Source organism: Vicugna pacos, chromosome 3, assembly GCF_048564905.1.
Source record: "Vicugna pacos chromosome 3, VicPac4, whole genome shotgun sequence".
NCBI classification, from domain to species: domain Eukaryota; kingdom Metazoa; phylum Chordata; class Mammalia; order Artiodactyla; family Camelidae; genus Vicugna; species Vicugna pacos.
The window spans coordinates 94,799,440-94,818,474 of NC_132989.1; the positions used below are offsets into that span (position 1 = coordinate 94,799,440).

Genomic DNA, 19,035 nt, shown 5'->3' on the forward strand with positions numbered 1-19,035 from the left:
CCAGGTACTATGCTGAATACCAGGGATCCCAAAATAAGGAAGACACAATGCACAACTTTCATAGAGCTCAGAAACTACAGAAGGTGCGCTCTTGTAAACAAGTAACTATTACAATTACAATCATTTTATCATAGTTATGAAAGGTACAACAACAGAAGAATGTCCTATGTCAAATCACAGACAAAAATTAACTTAAAATGGACCAAAGACCTAAATGTAAGTGCTAAAACAATAAAACTCACAGGAAAAAAAAACATAGGAGTAAATCTTCACAACCTTGGGTTAGATTACTTAGATATGACACCAAAAGCACAAGAAACAACATAAAAAAACAGATAAACTGGACTTCACCAAAATTTAAAATTATTATACTTCAAATTATACAATCAAGAAGGTGATAGGACAACCCACAGAATGAAAGAAAATATTTGCAAATCATATGTCTGAGAAGGGACTTGTGTCCAGAAGGCATAAAGAACCCTTATAATTCAATAATAAATAAATATCCCAGCTGAAACAGGCATAAGATCTGAAAAGACAGTCCTCCAAATAAGACATAGAATTAGCCGATAAGAACATGAAAACAGTGTTCAACATCGTAATTCTTAAGGAAAATACAAATCAAAACCACAATGAGATAACACATCACATCCACTAGGATGGCTATAACCAAAAAGACAAACAATAATATGTTTTGGTGAGGATGTGGAGAAATTGAACCCTCACAGAATACCAATGGGATTGTAAAATGATGCAACTACTATGAAAAACAGTTTGGCAGTTCCTCAAAATGTTAAACAGAGTTATCATATGACCTAGCAATTCCATTCCTATACACTCCCAAAACACAAAAATATACGTCTATACAAAAACTTCTAGACAAATATAACATCATTATTCATAATAGCAAAAGAGTGTGAACACCCAATGTCCATCAATTAATGCATTTTTACAATGTGGTATGTCCAGACAATAGAATATTATTTGGCCATAAAAAGGAATGAAGTACTGATACATGCTACAACACAGATGAACCTTGAAAATGTTATGCTAAGTGAAAGAAATCAGTCACAAAACACCATTTACTGTATTATTCCATTGATATGAAATGTCCAGAATAGGCAAAACCATACAGACAGAAAGTAGATTGGTGGTTGCCAAAAGTTGGAGGCACGGTAGTGGAGGGAGAACAGGGAGTGAAAGTTAAAGGCTGCAGGGATGCTTTTAGGAAGGACAAAAATGTTTTAAAGTTAGATAGTGGTGATGATTGCACAATTCTATGGTTATGCTAAAAACCACTGAATTGCAAACCTGAAAATTATGAATTTTAGGGTATTAATTATAATCTCAATAAAGCTGTTACAAAAATTATAAAATAATAGAGGAATATAACTAATGCAGAAGTAGCACAAGGAAGCAAGTATTCAATTCTCACTTTGTGCATCAGTGAAGGTCCTTAAAAGAGAAAAATGCTCTCCTTTCACAAGGAGAAAAGCTAGATCCTGATAAATGAAAAGGTTCTCCCTTGATGGAGACAGATCTGTCACTATGTTACCCAGAGAGTCACTACTTACATAGAGACCCTACACAAGAGAATGGAGTTGTACTGAGTATTGACCAGGGTCCAGATAGAAGGAGCATGTTGGAATGCATAAAAGGGAATTCATATTCAAAAACTGCTCATAGTTTGTAAGGATGGGGCATGAGACAGTATAGGAGAGACAAAAGAGGACCCTGAGAAGCAGAAAAGGTCACATCCAATGGTAAAGGAAGGTGTAATGGATAAGCATATTATTCTGGAGTAGATTCCCCTAGATTTGAAACCTGGCTCCACCGTTTACTAACAGGGTAGCTTTGGGTAACAGTGCCTCTGAGTATCAGTTTCCTTATCTGTCAAAAGAGGATAACAGAAGTAGGAGGAGTAAATGAGTTATTTCACCTTAAGTATTTAGAATTTTGCTGCACAAAGGAAGTAACCACTTACTGTCAGTACCATTATTTGGTTCTAGATTTGAGTATACACTTATTTCTTTATCATAAATCAAACAAAAGGGGATTGAAGATACTGAACCGTGAATTACTTAATAGTGAATTCCTAGTTTGTTATAGCATCATTTTTTATAATAGTAAAAATCAAGATTATGCCATTAACTCCTTGATTTAATCAAAAAATATTTAAATCCCCTTTATACTGTTCAAGGTTCTGTGGGATGCGGATGTGCATAAAGACTCACTGATTCCAAACAAGATCAGTAATGAAATGGCAAAATAACCATCCAACAGCTGCCTGGTAGGCCACGTGAATCAACTTGGTGGTCTTGGTCTTATTTCAAATTTCATAATTAGCTGCACTTCCGGTACTCAGCACAAATAGTATGAACAAACTGTCTCTCCAAAGACTGAGGTCTATGAAAGAATTTTTTTAAAGTGCACTCTGTTAACACTGCTTTAAAATGTACTTATATGCTACTCTATCAATTTGGCACTCAAAAATACAAAATATATTCAAATGCAAACTTTATAATCTTGGTAACAGGGAAGTACCTAATTCCACTGAAAGACAAACTATATCAACTTCGGTAAATATATGATTTTGTAAAAATTATTTAAAAGCACTTTTTTAAAAAAGCACTAAGAAATCTTTTTCAAAATTGACATATGCAAATCTTTCACTTTTAACCATGTATAGAAGGGGTGAAAGATCAAGGGAGATGTTTTACTTTCAAATACTGTGTTTATATCTACTAAACTGAAAAACTGATGTCTATTTCTATGGCTTCTTTAACATTTAGAAGAGTGTAAAAATTAATTACATGACTTTTGCTCTTAAGAATACTTAACTAGTTGGGAAGATAGAAGAAAACAAAATGAGATCAATAAATAAAGTAGCTCAAAGTAAAATTTTAAAATAATAAAGTGAGAGTAAAAAATGGGGGGAAATTTAATTACATTGAATTCAGTTTTTTAAAAACAACATTAAGGTAAAGTGAAACATAACTGAAACAGAGCCAAAAGGTGAGGCTTACTAGGAAGATAAAAAGAACTGGAAAGAAAAGAGAAATGAAGGAAAAGATAAAAAGGAAGAGGATTCCACATAGATAAATAAGAAGTAAAGGACTCTGGGAGGGCCAATTACAAAAGTATTCATAGAACTATAAAGTGTAAATAATTTAACCCTCTGAACCTAAGATCAAAAATATAAAGTGTGAAAAAAATTGCAGTGTTATAACCAGAGAGAGTTGGGGGAATAAAAGAAGAAGAGAATTTCATTCCTTCACAGAAAGTACTAACGACAGTAAAAATCCTTGGGTAAAGGGAAAAAAAGGTTTTGAGAAAGAAAGGGATGTGCCAAGTGATTATATGGAGAAATGAACAAGGGCTCTGTGAATCCAGAAGATAGATATATGGCTATAATAAATAATAAAGGATACAAGGGAGAACATAATAACATTCTTTCATGATTACAAGAAAAGTAGTCAATTGAAAAGGAGACCTAAATTTTCATAAAAGAGGGACATAAAAAGGTTGGATTAAAATATCTTAAAATGAATTTAAATTTTTAGACAGTTTATTTAATCTTTAACAAAATTTAAGTTATTACTACATCAAATCTCAGAATACACCAAATCTTAGAATCTGCAAAGAATGAATCAGGTATTATTACACACCATTGCTGGCTTGAAGATGAAGGGGCCACATCCAAGAACTGGGAAGCAGCTTCTAGTTCCTGAGAACAACCTCTGGCCACAATCACAAGGAAATGAACTCTGCCAACAATCTAGCTGAGCTTGGAAGCAGATTCTTCTCCAGAACTTCCAGAGAAGATTCCTACCCTAACCTGATTTTGAGCAAGTAATCAGAGAATTCGGTCCAGCCTTCCCAGACTTCTGATCTACCGAACTGTGAACCAATAAATGTTATTTTAAGTCACTAAAAAAACCAAAACAAAATAAAAATACTATGGCAACTTTAACAGTACATAATAAAAATGCATCAGATCACCAAAATTTTCACCATAATAAACAGCTGTAAAATGGATGACATAAGCTTAAAAATTTTTTTCACTCATCTTGTAAAATAAGTCTTTGTTCATTTGGGCTTGTGGTTATGTTCAATGATGAATTATGTAAAGCTTTGAATTAAAAACTTGAATTTTCTTACCATTTTATTTTCCTTAAAAAAGGTATTATTTTATTGGAAGTTGGAAGTAATTTTTCCAACTAAAGTTTATAAAGCATAAAATGGCATTACAGACTATACATGATCAACCTTGGCAGGAATATTAAGAGGTATGTTTTTACAAAAAATAATCAAAGCCTTCATGAATTTTCTATTCAAATCGTTTATCAATCTTGTTAAATTTCTCTTTTTCAGTTAAGAACTGGTCCAACTTAACTAGATCCTCATCTGACGACGACTCTGGGTGGAGTGAAGGACATCCTTAACATCACTTCCACAGACTTAATGAAATTTTACATCTGCAAGATTTGCAACTCACTGATAGCAGTTTGCCAGAATTTAATGTTAAATACTTATATGTTAAAACAACTTGTAATTGTGGAGACTACAATCAGTCAGATAAAAGTACCCTCCTGTCTTCTTCATTGCACTTAATTATGCTTTGTGTTGTCTGCATAAACTAGTCCATCTTACCCACTATACACTAATTCCTGAGAATAGAGAAAATGGCCCATACTAGCTGTGTCATTCACATTGCAGGTGCATAAAATAAAAACTCCTGATCAGAGGCAGAAAGGACCCATACTAGGGACTGTTCCTGGCAGCCACCTGAAAGAATACAAAATCTCACCTAGCAATGAGAGCTTAAAAAGGTCTGCATCCATCTAACAAGGGAACTGTGGTAGAACCAGCCAGGAAATGTGAGAGGGGACTGTTACTCCTGAGTTTCTAAAGGTTAACTGTGACTAGATCAGAAGTAGCTCTCAGTCCATGAAATGTTTAGGGGAAAGAGAGTAAGTATAACCACAGCCAAAGATGGCCATGTATTCAACAAATATTCCTTGAGTATCTACTATGTGCCAAGTACAACAGGTCAAGCCACTGAGGATACAATAGTGAAAGAGACAGTGTTATTGCCCTTATGAAACTTAAATTACTATGAAGAGAAAGACAATAAACCAATAAAAATGTCAGCTAATGGAGCATCAGAATGCAGTGGAATGCAGGTGGAATACTTGTATAAGGTAGTCAAAGAGACAACACTTGAACAAAGATCCAAATGAAATGAGGGCATCATGCGAAGCTCCTAGTGTTATTTCCCACAGAGGAAAGACAAAATAGAAAGGCTCTATGAGGGATCAAGCTTAGCTGTTCAAAGAAAAGCAGAAAAGTCAACATGAGTAGAGAAGAGGGAGCAAGACAGGAGTGGAAGGAGATTAAGTCAGAGAGATCTGCAGAAGCCAAGTCATGCAGAGCCTTAGAGGTCAAGACAAGGATTTCTTAACATGTGACAGAAAGAAATTGCAAAGTTTACTGACAGGAAAGTAACCAAAAAAAGCAGGGAAGTAACAAAATCTGATATGTGCTTTTTAAAGTTTGGTTCACTCTGGTGAACAGAGAAATAAACCTTATTTGACCTTACAGAGTTAAATTATAAAGAAGCCATCCTTAAAATTCCTGCCATTAAGCCTTATTCTATACAGGAATCTGTTACTGATTTTAAAAGCTTAAAGACAGAAAATAAATTGTAAATATATTCCTGTCAAATTCTCAAATCAGAAAAGAATAAAAAATTCACTCTACATTATTCTTTAAGTAATTTATTCCAGCATTAATCTCAACCTGAATCTCACCTGTTCCAGTATGTAAGAAGACATTGTTTGTAAGATTATTTTTTTTCTGTCCACTGTAGACAGGAGACAGTTGAAAACAATGGATTCACGCCAAAAGCCAAAATGCTTCTATTGCCCCCTAGTGCCCATCTTAAAGAATGAAGACCTTCCCACAGTAGTTTGGAAACAGTAATGAACACATTCACTGGATTTTGGAGTAGAGCTTTTAGCATCCTCTACTGACAGAATCTTGCAGGTGTAAGCAGGTGTAACTAAATTGCTCTGTTTTAAAGAATATTCATTTTCCTCCAAAGTTAAAATCATTGTTTCCTAACAGTTTTTTAACTTTTCTTTCTCATCAGCTGCAATTAAATTAAAACTGGTCATTAATCAATTATTGGTAATGATGATGAAAATGATACAACGCAGCAATTTTAAGTACTTAGTATGTGTCAATCCTATATTGTTTACATAAATCATTTCAATCCTCATATAATCAACTCCTGAGAACTAAGAGTTTTTTTCCACTTTTAATTCATCAAACTTTCCCTGTGCATGAGGGACAGAGACTGACTGATACAGGTGGTTGGCAATGATCAAGGCCAAGGGGATGAGAAGCCTCAGACAAAAAGTCAGGGAAGCACAGTGGTGGCCCAAACTTGGACTCTCCACCACAGAACGTGCCAAGCAGGGAGTCAGAGAAAGTTCATGGAAAACAGGTGCTCACAACCAAAAAGTCACTGTTACATCTAGCCTTTAGTTACAGTCATAAAAATGCAACTTTCAATTTTCTGTAGTAATGGGAAATGGGATAGCAAGGATAATGAAAATCCTCAATAATCTCAAAGTTTCCATTTGATTATGTTACAACTTTCTTTACCTTTAAAATAAAAAAAACAGAATTACACACATGTAATAGATACAGTTTAAAAATCATATTTCACCTCTTTCCTGACTCTACCTATCCCTCTGAATTTTTGTTCACTTATTTAGCTCAGAGCAAAACAATAATAATACATTTGAAATATTCACTAAATACTTCAAATTATTTAACAGTTGGTATAGTTTGACAAGGTTCAGTAATGGTTTGCATACCATTTTCATTTGCATTCTATTTGAAAGAGTAATTTTATTACCACTGTAGATAAGTAAAATGGAACAAAGGAAGAATGAGTGAAAAGCAGGCTTATCATCAAAAGAAATTATGATATACAACACTAACATTTCCAATCCAGTGACTTCAGCAGTAACACTGAACCAACTAGTAACCAGCAACTGAAGTAAATGCATATTTAAAAAAATTAGAGACAATCGGGTGGTATAGCTCTAACGTAACTACTCATATGTTCTCTCATAATTTTCCTTCCAACTCTAGTGCTATGAAAACTTTTTTAAAAAGTCTGTGACTAGAAGAGGGCACAAAGAACCATCAGGGTGACAGGAATGTCCTCTAACTTGTTTGGGATGGTGGCTACACTCGCTGCATATACAACTGTCAAAACTGTTTAAAATGAAATCTTAAGATCTGTGCGCATTATTATATATAATTATACCTCAATCAAAACAAAAATAATTTGTTTTAAGTTTTGTGGGACTGGTTTTAAGAAGAGAAAATCACGGCTTTTTTTTTTTTTGCCGCATTTAACTGGTAGGTTCATAAGCGGGTATAGCCTATATAACTAAATTAATTAATCTCAACCATGGGTCACCTCTTGCAATTATTAAACTACTATGTAACTAAATTTTAGGCTTAGGACAAGGCATATATAATGGCGCTTACAAACACTGGTGTCTATTTGCATTTTCATGCTCATATTTCTTCTGTTCACTCCTCTATCCCTACTTCCACTTTCCATGTAAAAACTAGAGATTGACATGTCAAAAAGAGAATCTCTCAAATGTCATAAAATGAAATTTTCAATTATAAAAACCAAATACATTCAATTCCACTTGACAAATATTTATTCTATGTAATAAAGGCACTACACTAGAAGGTATGAGTTTTAAAAACTTACTGTGCTATTTATATACAGATCTCTATACTTAAGGTCATTACAAAAGATTGCAAAGGCAGAGGCATTAACACAAGAATACAAATATTATGTCACAAGAAAAATAGTTTGTTTGCTATAGAAAGTAGAAAACAGACCTAGGAAGTAGCACATACAGCTGGCATCTGGAGAGGATGCTTGGAGGAAATGGTCTCTGAAGGTTAGACAGAATTTAACAAGCAGAAACTGGAGGAGTGGGAAGGAAGCATTAAAGTTTTGATCAGTGTCAATTCAAAACTAGCAGACTCATTTGTCAGACACAATTAATGGGCAAACAGGAATTCATGAGGTCTAATATACTTAACAAACGAGGCCTTCTCTATATTAGCCTATTCTAATGAGAGATTAGATATGTCCTTGAAAAAATCTTGAACAACTGATAGAACCAGTGCTAAATGAGGAATGAATTATGTCTGTTGTGGAAAAGATAGCAGGGAGGAGGTGAAACTCCTTTTTAAAAAATGATAATCATAAACTCAAAGAAGGAAAATTGCTTAGTTTACAGTTACAACTTGCCTCATTAAAGAAGCACATTCTCCTAAATTAAAAGCATTTAAAATGTACTTTCTTTGTTAAGATTTCTTACTGGAATCCTTTTATCAAATTAAAACAAAAGAAATCCATGCCTATGACTTCATTTCCTTTATGAATGTTTCAGTGATCCTCTATATAAATGACCTTGACATATATGGCTGAAATTGACTAAAATCTTAGCCAAGACTACTTTTATGGAATCTTTCTTTAACAAAATGAGCCAAAAAGATTACACCTCATTTTGGAAGAATAACTAAAGCTAATTAATAACTTATTTAGAATAACTAAATAGCAAGATGAAACAGACAGGAATTCAAAGGAAATCATGCATGCTAATATAGTAACCAAATCCTAAGAGTTTAAAGATTGCGTTAGTATCCATAAACTTTCTTTTGCTACTTTGGAGAAAGGCAGCTAATATGTTCACAATATACAAAATGAAATCAAATTATAGAATATACGTATGTATGTCATATAATATTAAAGGACTACTCCATTACTACCAGTGAAAGCATCAAGAACTGAATATAAACTCATGCACACTACATAGTTCCTAGCTGGCTCTCCGCATCATCCATCCTTTGTAGTGGAAGCATTAAGTTTTAGCTAGAACCCTGGATTCCTAAAGTGAATATTATATTTCTCACATAATAGAAAGATACGAAGTTCAAAATGAGTAGCTGTCTATCCATTCTGCCTTCCTGCTGACAAAACTGCAAAAATAATACAGCTAAAAAATACGGCTAGAGTGTCCAAGATGAAGCTGACACATTGAGGATAGCAGGACAAAAAGACAGCCTAGTTCTGTGATATCCTGAACCTGAAACTAGTGATGGTCCTTTTAACTCTTGATTTCATCTATGTAAAAGAGGGGGAAAAAAAGACTTCTGTCTTGTTTAAGCCACTGTTATTTTCCATTTTCTGTCACCGGCAGCCAAATCAATAATGTACTAACTGATAATGTAGGTTCACCACTTAAAACAGGCTCAGAGCTCAAGGCCACTGGCTTCCAAATAGGGGAGGAAGCACAGTAATGTTAAAAGCACAGACAACCCAGATTTGAATAGTAACTCTACCACTTAATAGTGAGATAAGGGAGCAAATAAGGTTGGGAAAAAAATCTCCGTGGGAAAATTTTTGAGAAAGGTTTACTGGTCATTTAGCGATTCTTATTCAAATTCTTTTTTGTACTGAAAAGCTTTATAGAGTTATTTATATTCAAATGGATCTCTCACTAAGATTACTCCTAATTTTTTGTTGTTCCTGTTGTGAAATGGGTATCTCTTCTTCAATTTTAACCCTTTAAACTGGACTCATTAATCTGTTGCTTTTTTAATATTAGTCTGTTTTGATTAGTCCCTTTTTGTTTTAGAGTCACAAAAAATACAATATTCTCACTTCTTTCTTTTTAGTCTTGATTATTTCAGTTTGTTTAATTAGCAAAAATGTCTAGAATAATATAATAATGTGACAGTTACCATTTTTCATTCCTGGTTTTAAAGGGAATACTCTAATGCTGCTTAGATATGTTTAGCCTAACACTGACTGGTGATATGAAGCATGAATGAATTATTTAATATGACATTAAACTTTCCTCTGAGTTTCATTCTTAAATGTTTTTTATTAGGAATCATAAATTTTATAAACTCCCTTTTTGTTATATATTAAAACAGATGATTGCAATGATAAATCCCAGGCGTCGTTATAAGGGTTCCACACATATTCATTCACTTATTCGATCATCCACACAAGTTGAGTGAAACTCACACAGCTTGAAAGTGAAAGAGCTCCGCCTGATTTCAAAGTCCATTTCCTTAATCACTGCTCTCTACTATGGCCTCCCTATGTCTGTATCTTGTCTCTTTTTATTGCCTGGAATACAATCATAGTAGTCCAGTCAATAGTGGAAGCTGGGCGATGACTTAAGCGGCTACTAATGTTGAAGTAGTATCAGATTAGCCTAAGGTGACAGCAATGGAAACAGAAATGGAGAGATCTGGTATCTTTGGAGATAGAGCTGATGAGAGTTGATAATGAATTAGAGATTAGATGTGGGGTAAGAAGGAAAGATAGGAATCAGTAATGGTGACTAGGTTTTGTGGCCTACCTATAGCAAATATTTAGAACTGCTTCTTGTGTTTTATATTAACTTTATTTATGTACCTTTGTTTTACCTTTTTCATTCATTCTTTCTAATTTTTGCCTTCTTAGAGCATTTCACTTCATTAAATCCTTCTTGGAACAAAGTAAATCATAAAAAACAAAAGTTTATGCACTAGTACTTAACATTTATTTTATATTCATATTCAATCTTGTTCTGTTTGGGTTTTTTTCTATATCTGTTCCAGATTTTTGAATTAAGATCATAATTGCCTTATAATAAAGGACTGCTGCTTGTAATCCCATTATTTGTTTCCAATGACAGGCACAGTTAATGATCAATGTGGAAACTGGAAAAGAACAGAAAAGTATAGCGCAGAAACAAACATTAACCTCACTCCCACAACCCAGAAGCAAGTAATGTGAGGACTTTTTTCCACACGTATGTTTCACTTAAAATTCCAAAATCATACTGCCTATACAGTTTTTTATCCTTTCCTATTGCTACCGAAAACTCTTATTAAATATGGCAGATGACTACATATTTTTATATGACTACACAACAATTTACTGGTCCTTCCTCCATTATTTTGTATTTACAATATTTCAAATTATTCTAATATTTTATATATGCCAGTTATTTTCAAACTTCTTTAGACATAGAATCTGCCAAGAGAAAGCTCTGAGCAAGCCTAACACAACAGAGCTGGCCTTGTTGAATATCGGTGCGGGACCCAATCCCACCACAACCACCCTCCAGGAGTATTCCATGGAACATATTCTGAAAACCACTATTATATGCAGTAGTGATAAACATGTTTGTGCATAAAGCTTGTCCCAAACTTCCTCAGGATAGAATCCCAGAAGTGATATTACTGAGTTTAAATGAAATGAACATTTTTAAGGCTCCTGATATTTAGTAATACGGTTTCAATAATAAAAAAATAAACTGTGAGAGCTACTGCCTCAATTCCTAGAATATCTACCTATCACAGCCCTTCACAAAATATGACAGTTATGATTTAATAGATATAATTCAAGATAGGCCTAAAAAGACATAAAAATGGGTGAGATTCCAAAGGCCAGGAACTTACCATCCCTCCTATCTTATCTTCAGAAATAATTAAACACTAATGTTTCTAGAGATATCAACCTTCACATAACATGAAAAATATTTTTTACAAAATAAAAATCAAAATAAATATTACATCTAAGCCATTTGGGAGAAAGAATATTCCTACATAAATTTTATGTGAAAACCTCACAGTGGCTTCATTAGCACAGAGAAACAGAGGAGCAATTCCCTAATCCTTCTTTTTCGGAAACATTATTTTGTAGGATCCCATGTTCTTAAGTATCCGTGAGGCATGATACAGATCATAACCTAACTTAGATAACCTATGACCCCAACTGTGACTCTTTAAGTAAGCAGGCACAAGTGGTTTGGGAAGAGGTGCACCAGAATAACCTAGGGAACCTTTTCTTACAACACAGGTTGCAGGAGTTGAGGCAGGTTCACCCTAGTCCTATTGAATTGATCTCCTGATTACAGAACCTAAGAGTATATATATTTTCAGCTGTACCAAAGATGATTCTTACATTCAGATCAAGAATCACTGGTAAGTTCTGCTCAATTCTGTTGTGAACCTGAAACTGCTCTAAAAGAATAAAGTCTACTAAAAAAAAAATCACTGGTAAGTCTATTTTTAGTTTTTTAAGGAATCTCCATACTGCTTTCCATAGTGGCTGCACCAAACTACATTCCCACAAACAGTGTAGGATAGTTCCCTTTTCTCCACACTCTTTCCAGCATTTATTGTTTGTGGACTTTTGAATGATGGCCATTCTGACTGGTGTGAGGTGATACCTCATTGTAGTTTTGATTTGCATTTCTCTGATAATTAGTGATATTGAATATTTTTTCATGGGCCTATTGGCCATTTGTATGTATAGCACAGGCAAGTATATTCAATATCTTGCAGAAACCTATAATGAAAAAGACTATGAAAAGGAATATATGTGTATATATGTATGACTGAAACATTATGCTGTACCCCAGAAATTGACACATTGTAAACTGACTACATGTCAATTTAAAAAAAAAATAACTGGGTTAAAAATATTTTTAAAAATATTTTTCCATTAATTTCAATAATACTTGCTGAAATACTTAGCCACCCAAGTATGTAAACTTGGCTGCTTTCCTACTAAGCAGAATGTCTCTCTAAAAAGCCACAGTGATTTGCAAATTCCTGAGCAACAAAAAAATCAAATTGTATTCACGAATCCCCAGGAGTCATGCTTGCTGTGGTGGTTTATTTTCCCTCATCTAGGGAATGAGTACTATTACTTGCAATGTGACTTGTGTTACAAATAGTTTAATCCTGCAGCAGCAGGAAAAGGGACCGAAGATCCCAGAGGCAAAGAGACAACCCAAATGACTACAGCAAACGTTTAAGGGGGAGAAAGCAAAAGCCTGAGTTTGACCTTAAACGTTGAATTTAGAACACTGTTGGAGCTTAAATATGGACATGATTCACGAGTGGTTAGAAACCTGCATCTGAAGTTCAAATGAGAGGAGGCAATGCCTCCAGTTGCTCTGAGCAAATAGGAGTCATGAGTATAGGAAGATGTAAGAAACTCCACCCTGGCCAAATATGAAATGAAAAGGTAGATAAGGACATATCCTCAAGAATGCTTACGGTTGGAGAAATTTAAGGAAATACGAAGCAGTAGAAGAGACTTAGCAGAAATGTAAGCAGTACAAGTCAGCTCAGGCTACCTTAACAAAATACCACAGACTGGGTGGCTTAAAGATCACAAATTTATTTTCTCACAGTTCTGGAGGCTAGAAGTCCATGATCAAGGTGCCCAGCAAATCTGGTTTCTGTTGAAGACTTTCTTCCTGGTTTGTAAATAGCCATCTTCTTGCTTTTATGTACAGACCTAGCTCTCTGGTGTCTCTTCTTAAAGGGACACTATTTCTATTTGGATCAGGGCCACCCTATGACCTAACTTAACCTTGATTACTTCCAAAGAGGCTCATTTCCAAATACAAGTCACAATGAAGGTTAGGTCTTCAATATATGAATTGGGGGAGGGGAGCACACATTCATAACAAACAAACATAATAAAACTCATTCTCACATATCATAGTTCAACCTAAATATTACCTACTCTATGAACTACCCAAAATAGCTAAACACATCTTTTTCTTGTCCACAGCACACTGTGGCCTAGATGTGTGGTTGTTGTTGCTCCTGATTTTCCATGTGTGCTTAAAAAGAAAATGTTAGATAACGGTTCTACATATGTTCAATAGATAAAACTTGTGTATTTGTATTGCTAAATCCTATACTTTTACTAATTGTTATCTTTAATTTCTGAATTGTTTCTGAACAATTCTCCATTATGATTGTAGATTTGTCCATTTCCCCTTATAATTCTGTCAATTTCTGCTTTGATTATATTGTGTTAAAATGCAAGAGGTTAAGGAACACCAAATTTTCCCAGAGAACAAATTGTTTCTTTTACTGTTGGGAATAACCCTCATTTTGCTAATTAGGATTATAACTTAGATTATTTTGTCTTTACATTAATTTTATAATGCTAATCAGTTATCTTTTGATTAGCATTTTCCTGCTATATTCTCTTCTATCCCTTTCTTTCCAACCTTTCTACATCATTACATTTTAGGTGCATCATTTATAAACAGAATATGCCTGAATTTTTTTAATTCAATCTGAGAATTTTTATCTTTTAAATGGAAAGTTTAGTCCATTTACATCTATTATGAATACTGACATACAGCTGACCTTGGAACAACATGGGTTTGAACTGCATGGGTCCACTTATACACAGATTTTTTTTATAATAAATACTCCAGTACTATATGATCCACAGTTGGTTGAATCTGAGGATGTGGAACCTTGGAAATGGAGGAACTGTGTAAATGGAGGTCTGACTATAAGTTACACTCAGATTTTTTTTTTTAATTGAAGTGTAGTTGATTTACAATGTTGTGTTAGTTTCTGGTGTTCTAGATTCAGTTATATACATATATATATCCTTTTTCAGATTCTTTTCCATTATAGTTTATTACAAGATATTAAATATAGTTTCCTGTGCTATAAACTCCTAATTTATCCATTCCCCCACTTTCTCTTTTACCATTAGTTTGTTTTTTATATCTCTGTTTCTGTTTTGTAAAGTTCACCTGTATCATTTTTTTTTTAGATTCCACATTTAAGTGATATCATATGATACTTGTCTTTCTGTCTTACTTCACTTAGTACAATAATCTCTAGGTCCATCCATGTTGCTGCAAATGGCATTATTTCATTCTTCATCATGCTTGTATACTCAGATTTTTGACTGCTCAGAGCGCTGGTGTCCCTAATCCCTGCATTATTCAAGGGTTAGCTGTATTTGTATTCATGCCTACCATCTTATTTCATGTTCTCTATTCACCAAGATTTTCCTCTGCTTCTTTTTCTCTTTTCCTGCCTTTTATTGAAATGACTGGGCTTTCTTCAATGGCATGTCAAGAGCATTTCAGTGGAAGTAGTATAGGCAATGAGGGGGTACATTTTCTGTACAGAATTTTAAGACAATAATAAAATCAACTAAAGAAGAGACTACTTTTTCTTATCACCATGTGCTGGCAATTCTAAAAATGTCAGTTCAGAAATTTGTTTTGTTGTTTTTTGCTATGATCAGTGCTGCATTTTGACAATATATATGTAAGCTTCAAATTAGCATATTTTATTACTTATCTTTTAATAAACATTGCATTCTACATGAAGTTAGTTTGGCAAGCTCCCAGTTATACCATCAGCATCACATACATTCATACATATACTCACCTACATACATTTTCAGATAACATTTTTAATGGTTCAGAATCATTCAAGCTTCCTTCAAGGGTAGTTTCATACCTCTAATCCCTGTTGTACTACACATTCTTGCACTTAAACAGTACATTCAAAATAAATAATGATTATAAAAGTCAAAGAAACAAAATGACTATCTTTCATTCTGCTATTCTTTCTATGCCAGAAAAAACAAGACTCCAGACTAGGTCAGCAGAATACAAAAAGGCAATGTTTGAACACTCAAGTGTCTTCATCAAAAACACTCTAAAGCAATGGATCATTTAAGACAACATTTGCACTGTTTAGCCATTTTCTCTGATTTTTACAGAAAAAAAGCTTTTCAAGCTTTTACCAAATATATTAGAAAATGATGAATTTTCTGGAGAAAGAGATTTTAGTAAAAAATATTTCAAAAACGGAGATATTTAAAAGCTAGTAGAACTGATATCAAAGGAAAAAAGATATGGTCAACATTGCAGGTTCAGGAGTCTATTATAAAACTATACTTTAAATGAAACTGCCAAATTTATCCTTATGGTCCTCTTTTCCTAATTTTACATACACACATACATGTATGCATGAAAAACTTTTTTTAATAAACACAGAATGACAAATTTGATATATTGTATATTAAACACAAATACACAAAGAATGCCCATTTAGATGAAATCACTGACAGATTTGCAAAGGCTGTCAATTTCTCTTCTGAATATTACTATTTGTTTCAGTTCATAATTATCACTGAAAATAATTTGTCACACAGAGAAAGGTGGTATTAAAAAATGACCCACTCCATGATTCAAAAATATAAAGGACATCAATGCTTTTCTTTATATTTTTTCCTTTTACTATTTTGGAGGTCACACAATTTCTTTCTTTCTTCTTTTTTTTTTTTACCCTCCCCACACACAATTTATTTCTATTCTTTGGGCACCTACTCTTAAAATTGTAACTTGCAACTTGACTTAAGCTAATCTAAAGTTAACTAACATCTCTAGCTTCTTCCCAAATAATATAGCTTCAAAATGATAAACTGATTCCACTCTCCCAAGTTCCACATGATTATTCACAGTAATTTTAGATCTACTTTGTCTTTAAATCCCCCCAAACTTATCCACCAACATTAATTAACAAAATGTTTATTAACTTTTCAACACATTGCTACCTGCTGTCCATTTATTATTTTGAGTTCTATTTCCTTACTCCTGAAGTATATCCTTTAGAGTTCTTTCAACAAGGGCTGTCAGTAGTAAACTCAGATTTTTTTAAAATTTGCTCTCATTCATGAATAAATGTCTAGCAAAGAAATTATCTCTACACTACTCTAAAAGATACCACTCTACTGAATTCTTAAATTACCACTGAAATACTTACTTCTTCCTCTTCTGAATCACCATCATCATCATCATCTTCTTCCACTTCTTCACCAAGAGGTGGAGGTAAAGGACCAAGGATATCTTCCTCCATCCGATTAACCGGTTCTTCCACCATTTTAAGGGGTAAAGGGGGGCCAATTAACTCATCATCAGAAGAATTAGAACTCTCTTCACTTTCACTGCTGCTCGTATCCCTGAAAATACAGAAACAGAAATTCATAGTCTTTGCCAAAACAAAGAACATACTCTGGAGATAGTACTGATTTCTCAGGAAATCCTGACTCTCCATTTAACAACTGAGTTTTTCAAATGTTTTTATCTTTCTGACCTCAGAGTAAAGACTCATTTCTTAAACAAAACACAAAGCAAAAAACACAAAAGAAAAAGTTTTCTAATTTTATTAGAATATATTAAAATTTGAAATTTACTTTTAATAACCACTGAAAAGATTTTTAAGTAATAAACCACCAATTAAGAGGAGAACACAAGCAACCCAACAGAAAACCTTGCGAGAGACATAGTTCTTATTTTATCTACAGAAAAGAAAATACATGACCAATGAACCTTTGAAATAATGTACAACCATACTAATAACCAGCAAAATGCAAATGAACATTAAGTATATCACCACACAGCAATAAGATTGGTAAAAATAAAAATGTCTAACAAGCACTGACAAGGATGTGGAGCAACTGGATCAATTATACTCTGCTGGTGGAAAGTAAATTGGAACTCTTAGAAAATAATTGAGCCAAATCTAAGATGAATGTGTACTTACTTAAAGACCTGGCAAGTCCATTACTAGGTATATACTCTAAAGCATAAAACAGGGGATAGCTATAGTGAGGTCTCTAAAAGCTTATTTTGTAACAGTATAGAAAACAGCTACCTGAAGTGACTAGACAATGGATAAACTGCAGTATATTTCTAAGTGGAAAACTAACATGCACTGAAAATGAATGAACTATAGATTCACTTGAGAGAACCTCAAAAACCTCTTGTTAAATAAAAAAGGAAAATTGAAAAAAATACATTCATCACAGCATTAATGACATCTATATAAAATAAGGAATCACACAAAATAATATATTATTTAGGAATACATTCATTATAATAAAATTATTAAAAAGAGGAAGGAAGGATAAACACAGAGGTTTCCCTTGTAGAGGAGCCAGAGAAAGGTGAGTTGACTACAAACCTCCTAGAAGAAAACACAGGCAAAATATTGTCTGACATAAATCTTAACAATGTTCTCCCAAGGCAGTCTACCCAGAAAATAGAAATAAAAGCAAAAATAAACAAAAGGGACCTAATTAAACTAATAAGCTTTTGCATAGCAAAGGAAAGAAAACAAAGACAACCTACGGAATGGAAGAAAGTATCTGCAAACAATGAGACTGACAAGGACTTAATTTTCAAAATATACAAACAGCTTCTATGACTTAGTAACAAAAAGACAAACAACCCAACCCAGAAATGGGCAGAAGACCTAAACAAACACTTCTCCAATGAAGACATACAAATGGGTAATGGGCACATGAAAAAGTGCTCAATATGGCTAATTATCAGGGAAATGTAAATCAAAACTACAATGAGGTATCATCTCACACCAGTCAGAAAGGCTATCACTAAAAAGTCCACAAATGACAAATGCTGAAGGAAGTGTGGAGAAAGGGGTATATATACTGTTGGTAGGAATGTAGTTTGGTACAGCCATTATGGAAAAAGTATAGAGATACCTTAAGAAACTAAAAATAGATTTATCCTATGATCCAGCAATCCTACTCCTGGGCATATATCCAGAGAAACTCTAATTTGAAAAGATATATGCATCCCAATGTTCATAGCAGCACTATATACACCAGCCAAGACATGGAAACAACCTAAATGTCCATTAACAGATGACTGAATAAAGAAGTTATGGTATATACATATACAATGGAATATACTAAAATATATATATTCTTTTCAGCCATAAAATAGAATAAAATAATGTCATTGGCAGCATTAACATGGGTGGACCTGAGCTTCTCATACTAAGTGAAGTAAGCCAGAAAGAGAAAGAAAAATAACATATAATATCATCGACATGTGGAATCTAAAAAAATGACACAAATGAACTTATTTACAAAACAGAAACTGACTCACAGACATAGAAAACAAACTTATGGTTACTAGTGGGGATAAGTGGGGAGGTGGAGGGATAAAACTGGGAGTTCAGGATTTGTCGATACTAACTACTATATATAAAGCAGATAAACAACAAGGTCCTACTGTATAGCACAGGGAACTATATCCAATATCTTGT

The 19,035-nt window shown here is 33.7% G+C and overlaps 1 protein-coding gene across 1 annotated transcript in view; it reads right to left on the minus strand.

Annotated features, from left to right (window-relative positions):
- Positions 1 to 19,035, minus strand: part of WDR70 (WD repeat domain 70) — a 234,542-nt gene that overhangs the window by 201,061 nt on the left and 14,446 nt on the right. Inside the window, exon 5 of the mRNA XM_006207669.4 lies at positions 16,726 to 16,921. Coding sequence (XP_006207731.1) covers positions 16,726 to 16,921 — 196 coding nt within the window. The remainder of the gene's footprint in view (positions 1 to 16,725; positions 16,922 to 19,035) is intronic.